Below are 8,546 nucleotides of genomic sequence, written 5' to 3'. Positions count from 1 at the left end.
ACATTCATCCAATAATTTTTTTTTCATACAAAATATATAATTGTTTCGAAGCTCATAACTTTACTTGCAAAACCTTATTTTTCTTTCTTCTCTCTCTCTCTTAGCTCTCTCTAAGAAGATGATTCAAAAGCCAAAGAAATAATTGGAATAAAGCTTCATTTTTCTTGTTGGATAGATCCATGTAAAGGGTCTCTCAATCTATATCGATCTGCTGGTGGGTTTTTCTTTAATTTTCAATCTCTTTTAGTTTTTCTTTCTCTCTTCACGATCTTCAATTTCATCTCGATTTCTTGGTTTAATTTTCTTTTCTTTGTCGGTGGATCCTTAGATGTACAAATCTTTTGAGAAATTAAGATAATTTTTGCTGGGTAAGTTGCAAAATTCGAATTCCCCTCTTCTTTTTGTAATTATAATGAATTTTAGGTTATATTTGCTTAAAAGGTTTTAAGTAAGCTTCTAAATCATGATATAATATGCAGTTTTACTTCAGTAAGTTTGTTTCTGTTATTTTATTTTATTTTATTTTTGGTAGTTTCATTGACCCAAAATCAGTAGTAACAATTTAATTAATTAGCTTATACAATATGTTATGATCAGGGAAGAGAAGATGCTTTTTAGTAATTAAATTAACAAACAGCTATTTAATGTCCATAATAAAACAACAATGCTTCTAGGGTTTCATGTCTTTGTAGAATTCCAATGCCCTAAGAGCTTAGTTTATAAAATATTTAAGCATAAATAATTATAATGACCAAGCAATTGCTACCCCAGTAAATATAATTTTATAAATAATTATGGGTTATATTCCATTTCCCCAATATATATATGTATATTTATATACATTGATTAATAATTAGTTAAAAAGCACAATTTTCCAATTTTGATATTTCAGGAATAAATAGAGAAAGGGAGAGAGAAAGAAGGAATAATAAAGATGATAAATGGGTTTGATTTGAACGAAGAAGCGAAAGGCATTGATGAAGGATCTGGAGAAGAGAACTCGAATAACTCGAACTCGAACTCGAGCAGCAACAATGGAATGGAGGAAGAAGAGAAAGAAGAAGAGGAAGAGGAACCGAGAAGAAGTGGAAGTGTTAGAAAATATTCAAGGTCTAAAATGCCAAGGCTTCGTTGGACTCCTGATCTTCATCTTGCCTTTGTAAATGCTGTTGAAAGACTTGGAGGACAAGAAAGTAAGCATATCTAACATTTTCTATTCTCTCCATCTCCATCTCCATCTCCTACTCCCTTGTTTTTTCGTCGGTTGGGTCGTTGCTTTTCCTCACTTACAACAAATGTGGGGATGATAATTTAAATGTCTAACATTATAAGAAGAAATAGATACGTTAACTATTAAGATATGTTTAATTACACTGATAATGTGAAAGTTTAGTGGATTCGCGTATGCATCAAATATGGTAAAAATAAAATATCTGCTTCATAATAACCGTAACTACACTGAATATAATTTCTATATACATATTTATATATATATTTTATTCTACATTCAATAGGGCAAAACTAGCATTATGGCAGACTTTGTTGTGTTTTCGTCTACATTGGAAATATATAGGGAGTACATTGAGTTAGTTTTACTCATCTCATTGCCAGTTGATTGACATAGGACCCTATGTTTATCCAATATGGGTATCAAAGCCTACAAGCAAGTACAATATATTTGGTAAAAAAAAGAAAATAGAAAGATTTGATCGAAGAACGATAAACCCAAAAAGCCACCATATAAAGGAGACATATTGAGTTTTCCAAATCGGAAAGATGAAAGATCTCACAATCTTTATAGCATGCATGATCAAGTTATTATTCTTATATTGTGAATCAATTTTGAAATGAAACTTATATTTATGAATCGTTTTTTCAAATAAATTTGTTTGGTCAAAGTGTAAGGTAAAAAGATTATGTTTTTGTATAAATATATAATTTGTATTGATTTGGTGAAATTGAATTGAATTTGAAGGGGCAACACCAAAGTTGTTACTTCAGTTGATGAATGTAAGAGGGCTCAGCATTGCTCATGTAAAGAGCCATTTGCAGGTAACTTCCCCCATGCATTTTTCTTTTCTTTCTTTTTCTAGAGTATAAATTAAAACATATATATATATATATATATTTAAAATTTCTATTTTTTGGGATTCTGATTAAAAAATGAAATGTTGGGTTTTTGTGAATGTAGATGTATCGAAGTAAGAAGCTGGATGAGTCTGGACAAGGTAGGGTTTCTAATTCAATAACTAGCTATCCCTTTTTATTTATTTATTTATTTTAGTTTTAAAAAAAGTATAACTAGCTAGGCCTTGATTCTCTAGGTTTTCGTGGTTTATATATATATATATATCCTTTTTCTATTTCTTATATCACTTACACGACTTGTTTAAATAATTTTCTTCTTTTAAAATTAAATTTACTGAACACATATGATCCAATAACTATTTTTTACATGATATTTTTTTATTGATAAGACAACATGTATTTGCTTTTATAAAAAAATTATTAAAAGTTTATGAGCTTTTTAATATGAATAATAATGAAGTTGATGTATTTAATGACATGAGTTAAATTATAAATTTAATTAATTAACTTATAAGATTGCGTCTAGAAGATTGTCTCTAAACTTCAAATAGATCAATGATTTATTTAGCATAAAAATGAAATGATGAGGATATAAATTATTTTATGTACTATTAGATTTTAAAAATTTTAAGGACCACAAACTTAAAAATTTATGTACTAAAATTGTAGTTTAATCTTTTTAAAATTACTTTTACATATTTCAAATTAGAACTTTTAAAAATAGTTTTCAAAGATTTTTTTTAAAAAAATTATTTTGAAAATAGCTTTGGAGAGTAAGTCTCTTTATTTATTTATTATTATTATTATTATTATGGATGATTGAATCTTTAACCATAAGATTATTAGAACAAGCTTTATGTTAATTGAACTATGTTCATGTTAGTCCAATTTTTTTTTTTAATTTCTTAAGAAAGGGATTTTTTAATCTTTATATTATCATATTCTCCTATTCATTCTCCTTTTGGTTCATTATTTTTCCCTCTAAAAAAAATTTGATCTAATTTCATTTTTATAAATTTTAAGCATATTCGTTTCAGAAGACTTTTTTGTTATTTTTTCCATGATAGAAATATTACAAAGCCTATTTTGTTAGATCAAAGGAAATGAGATATCCTTAGTTTATCTGAAAACATATTTTTAATAATATTCATATATATATATACATACATATATGCATACATAAAGTTTTAAAATCATACAACTACCAAAAATGCTAATTGCACATTATACACAAATCTACACGTTGTATACAAACATAATCCCTCATCATTTAGAAATAGAAAAAGGAAAGAATACATATAAGAATAACTTATCGGTATGAAATTTTTTAAGTAAAGTTTATAAAATAAAACCATATGAGAGTGTGACCGTAATCGTAAAAATACTCTTGACGTGCCGAAAAATTAAAAGAAAAAAATAAAAAAAATTACAACTTTGTGTTTAATTTGAAAGGGATAGATGGAGGCTTACAAAGAGAGTTAATTATAATTTGCAGTTTTATCTCAGACAATGTTTGGAAGAAATCACATTGTGCAAATGTACCAGAGATTGAACCATGGACACTTCAGAGGGCACAATAGTAATTTCCTCTCACACATTACAAAGCCTTACCACCTCAGACCACCTTCTAACTCTTCTTCAAGGTAATTAATTCATTCCAACCCCACAAATATACTCTCATATCTTACTGCTAAATTTATAGTGTATATATAAACCATTTGTTTGAATATCATACATATCACAAACATAGGATGTCTATTCTATTTTGCTACCCCTTACAAAAAAAGACACATTTTTTAGTATAAATTAATTTGACCATTAATTTGACTTTAAATAAAGAAATAATGTCAATTAACGTTGAGCTATAGATCATTTGTTTACCTTTAAGGAAAGTAATACAAGATTGTCAATGTGTAGCAACAAACAATTAATTTAAATGTTGATGTTGAAAAAAATGTAAAAGAAAAAAAACGGAAACATGATCAACTTATACTGCTAAGCTTTTGAGGATTGTATATCTATTAAAACTCCAAACTAATAATTATTGTTTGAATTTAAACCATTAGTTTTCAATTTAGACCCTTGTCGTGATACCGTTTTATACGACATAATTTTCACATGTGTATAAACTTTTTTAAATGCAGAAATCAACGAATATTAGAGGAAAAAAATGCTGAAATTAAATCGATATATAGATATATAGTAATAGAATTTCATCAATATCAGTAATTCTTGATCATCTTCCCCGTATTCTTCCATTTTTCTTTACTTATTTAAGATTTACGTGAAAACTTGCTATTTTTGAAGAGATTTTTGAGAAACTAATGAATAATCTTAGTTTGTGATCATTTGAGTTTATTTTAAATGAAACCAATTAAAATGGTTATAATCACTGATAGAGTGTCTAAATTGATTCTCCTACTCAATTTTAAAGTACAATCCTTTAGAATTTATCAATACATACATACATACATACATATGGCCTACATATATACATGACGACGAACCTTTTCCTACTATATATTTTTAGAATGTTGACTATATATATGTTGGTCATATGAATATAGTAGATATATAGATGAAAAAGAAAATATACAGTTCTATGATTGCAACAAGGAAAAACCCTAAAGATGATGTATGAATGAACTCTCTGATCTCTTTAATTAATTCTTTGATGTTAGGTTTGGAGATGAGTGGGAAGCAATAGATCATCATAATCCATTGGGAATTAGGGGATGTTCTAATGTATGGAGCAAAGATGATCATAATTCAAACATAATAATGGATGATCCCTTTCAAACTACTTCTCATATATATGAAGTTGCTAATGCAATTTCAAGATCAACCACACCCATAAGGCCAAGCCGATTCCTTGAGGATAAGAAATGGCCTCCCCATCACTTAATTACTACACAACATTTTCGTATCAATAATATTAATAATAATCCCCAAAAACATTATTTTCGACCTAATATACTTAACATCCAACAACAACAACAGTCTAATTCTCTATGGAACCCTAAACTTACAAGCTTCAATCATCGTGATCATCTTCATCCTTCTCCAACCACTTCATCTTCTCCATTGTTCAAGCTCAGTCGATCCAGCTTCGAGCCTGATTGTCTCGTTCAACGTCCCTCGACTCAGGTAAGTTTGTTTGTTTGTTTTTCTTTTTTTTGTCTTTTTAAAGTTAGGATTTATATTTTAGGATGTGTTTGGAATGACTTTTAATTTAACGAAAAGAAGAACTTTTTTTTTGAATGGAGACTAGTTTTTATGTTTAGGAAAAAAAAAAGGTTGAATTGTAAAATTGATTTTTAGTAGTTCGGGGAAGTTAGAATTTAGTCCATGCGGTTTTAAAAGTTAAAATTGAGTTTTTATGGTTTGATAAAACCTCATAAATAGTCTCTATGGTTTCATAAACCTTTCATAAATAGTTCCTAGAATAAATTTTAGAAGTTGTGAACTCACTTCTTGTTTAGTAAAGGAGTTTGTGGGCTCATGACAAAAAAAAAAAAAAAAAAATCAATTTTATGCTTTATTAACGTCTTATATCGTGACCCTCATGACTTTACATCTCTTCATACTTCACAACTTCACTCCTTGACCTAAATACTCTAAATCACTTACAAATATGAAAAATTTGAGTGTGAGAACTAGTTTCAACATGACAAAATTCTTTCAAACACATCTTTGGAAAAAAAAAAAAAAAGAATTTAGTACTTTTAACGAGTTATATATAAATATATTTAATCACCACATACTTTTCAAAAGTCATTCTAAACACATCTTTTGTAACATTAATTTGTCGATAAAATTTAGTGTAATTGTTTTAAATGGTAAATCTGTTGAAAATATTATTGTCTATTAGTGATAGACTGTTATAGGCTAAGATAGGCATCTATCTATCGATATATCTATTTATCAATAGGCAATAGACCACGATAGACATCTATCAAACTCTAATAGATGTCTATCGTGCTCTATTCCGATCTATTATCAATAGATAGTGATATTTTGTTGTATTTATGAATAAGATGATTTATTTTTCTTTATTTGGAAATAGTTCTAACATTTATTGTTTGAAAATTGCAGTTAGAGTTGAGTTTAAGGAATAATAGCTTGGTGGAAAATGGTGGTGGGATAATGGTGGTGAATAATAATAATAATGAGAAAGAAGAAGATGAATGCAGGAGAGAAATTGATACAGTACTTTCTCTTTCTCTTTCTACCTCTTCATCAAGACAACAACAGCAACATCAAGAAGAGGAATGTAGACAAACAAATATTTGTTCAAAGGTTTGAAAATTAAATAATGGGCTGAGTACTTAAGGATCTATCTCATCCATGCAAAATTAAATTACATTATTAAGCTAAGGGCCATAGGAGAGTGAGATCTTGTAAGTACTTGTCTCAATAATTTTTTTTTCTTAATGGAAAATATTTATTTACATTAATATTTCTTAGTTTTCCCTTGACTAAGTTTTTCCCCTTATTGTTTGAAAATGCATTTTATATAATAATAATAACAAAATTAAGATCTAATGTTAGGATGAGAAAATTTTTAGTACCGCATGAGAGTATATATTTCATTTGTTCACACCAAAAATTTATATTCATAAATACTAGTGGACTTTATTAATATAAGTGGATCTCACCTTATTTTTTAAAGTGACATGGCATTGAGGGAGTATGAAAAAAAAAATTATCTCGTTTTAGAATGTGACATGTGTGTTAATTGCTGGTTTAAATCCCATTTTAATTTAAGATTACCTCATTAAGACTTTTGAAATTTTAAAAAGTATCAGTGAACTCTCTAAGTTTACTTTGTATTTAGGATAAATGCCAAAAACCACTCCTAAAGTAGAGTGGTAATTGCAATTACACCCTTAAACTTTCAATTTTATATAAGTATTAAATGGGGTCAAATTGGACCTTCAAACTTACAAAGTTTTATAAATTGTAACATTTGTTTAAGTTTGAAGGTTCAATTTTTATCATTCGTGGGTCCAATTTTTACAATTATTATAAGCTCGAGGGTACAATTTTAACACTTGTAGAAGTTTAGGGGCCCAAATTTTATAATTAATAGTTTGAAGGTGTAAAAGCAACTACCATTATACTTTAGGGGTAGTTTTCGTAATTTTTCTTTATATTTATTTTGGTCCTGTATTCCTCAAGTGTTCATTTTATCTTGCTTTATCAAAGTACAAATAAAATTCAATTAACTTTTAGATTTTTTGATAGGTTAGACTTATTAGAAACAAAATAATCGAAAGTTCTATATTTATTAGGGATTTTAAATAATTTATTAGACACAGAATTGTAAGTGTTGAAAGAGAAATTTTGGACCAATAAAAAATTGCCATGTCATTCACTAAATTAATGACGAAATTCCAAATCATCAAATTTGGGACCAATTAGAAGTCGACATGTGTTCCAAATTAAAGTTGAAGGCAAATTCCGATGATGCCACGTGTTTACATCATGACCATTGAATCAGATAAAATTAATTTGGTCTAGTTTGATATTATTATTTGGGTTAAAGTCCAACTAAGCCCAAAAATAGCTGAATTTGACCCAAATGTCAAATCAGGCCCAAATCCAACTAATTGGGCTCAAGGGCCAGAACCATAGATCAACTAAACTCAAGTCCACGAAATACACCTGAGAATTCTGTAAATAGAGAAGCTCTCTTCATTTGTAGGGGTTAACAATTTTACATTCTAGAAGAGCCTAGAGAGAATTCTCCCAACAATCAGAAGACTCATAGACTCCTGAAGTTGCACACTCCTTGAAGACACAAGTCTCCTGAAGATACAAAGACTTTTCTAAAACTTCGACTTCAAGAACGTCACGCGCTCTGCTTCTTCAAGTCAAGCGTACGCATTCAACTGAGAGAGAATCAAAGGATCAAGTACTAGAGATCAAACCACATCGCATCAAATCAACATCAACACAAGTTCAACTCCACGAAACAAGTTTTCTCTAGAAACTTCGTGCGAACGAATTGGCACGTCCAATAAGACATCTCTACCTCTCATCTCTCTTTCATCATCTAAATCAATAAATCAACAAATGACACCAAAGAAAGCCGCATCCAAAGCTACCGTCGCAAGTGATGCTTACACGGGACATGTCACTCGCAACCATTCAAAAGAGATCATGCAGAAACAAGAATAAGGTTCTGTCCTCACAAAGAAAAGCTGGGAAAAACTGGCTAAATCTCCTAAATGCGGGATCTTCGTTAGAGAAAAATCCTTATTCGACACCTATACTCCTGCTTCTGATCAATTAGAGAAAGAATCACACTTTGATGTAGTGTCTGTCATGATGGCTGACGTAACAACTGAGTCAGCCATGATAGAGATGGAGAGGAAAATAGATCTCCTAATGAAAGCTGTAGAAGAGCGAGATTATGAAATTTCTGCTTTAAGAGAACAGATGCAAGCTCATGA

At 29.1% G+C, this 8,546-nt stretch overlaps 1 protein-coding gene across 2 annotated transcripts; it reads left to right on the top strand.

Annotated features, from left to right (window-relative positions):
• Positions 1-6,542, top strand: LOC120088809 (uncharacterized). Of its 2 annotated transcripts, XM_039046247.2 has the most exons (8): positions 1-214; positions 329-368; positions 893-1,193; positions 1,976-2,052; positions 2,192-2,228; positions 3,584-3,731; positions 4,770-5,235; positions 6,184-6,542. In XM_039046247.2, exons 3-8 carry the CDS (start codon positions 935-937, stop codon positions 6,391-6,393), a joined length of 1,197 nt encoding a protein of 398 aa, XP_038902175.2. In that variant the 5' UTR covers positions 1-214; positions 329-368; positions 893-934; the 3' UTR covers positions 6,394-6,542. The 2 variants fall into 2 exon arrangements, with proteins under 2 accessions (XP_038902175.2, XP_038902174.2); XM_039046246.2 differs by lacking the exon at positions 329-368 and having other exon boundaries at positions 2-214.
• The last annotated feature ends 2,004 nt before the right edge of the window (positions 6,543-8,546 follow it).

The sequence above is a fragment of the Benincasa hispida genome, chromosome 10 (genome assembly GCF_027475165.1).
Source record: "Benincasa hispida cultivar pf3 chromosome 10, pf3_genome.v1.1, whole genome shotgun sequence".
Taxonomy (NCBI): domain Eukaryota; kingdom Viridiplantae; phylum Streptophyta; class Magnoliopsida; order Cucurbitales; family Cucurbitaceae; genus Benincasa; species Benincasa hispida.
The sequence above is the reverse complement of the archived record's forward strand: the minus strand, read 5'-3'. Positions and strand labels throughout refer to the sequence as shown.

Bases quoted from the DNA above. Each gene is read 5' to 3' on its own strand.
- LOC120088809 (XM_039046247.2), top strand. From the start codon at position 935: ATGATAAATGGGTTTGATTTGAACGAAGAAGCGAAAGGCATTGATGAA. The intron at 2,053-2,191 runs GTAACTTCCCCC...TTGTGAATGTAG, and splicing joins ATGTAAAGAGCCATTTGCAG to ATGTATCGAAGTAAGAAGCT. The intron at 5,236-6,183 runs GTAAGTTTGTTT...TGAAAATTGCAG, and splicing joins TTCAACGTCCCTCGACTCAG to TTAGAGTTGAGTTTAAGGAA.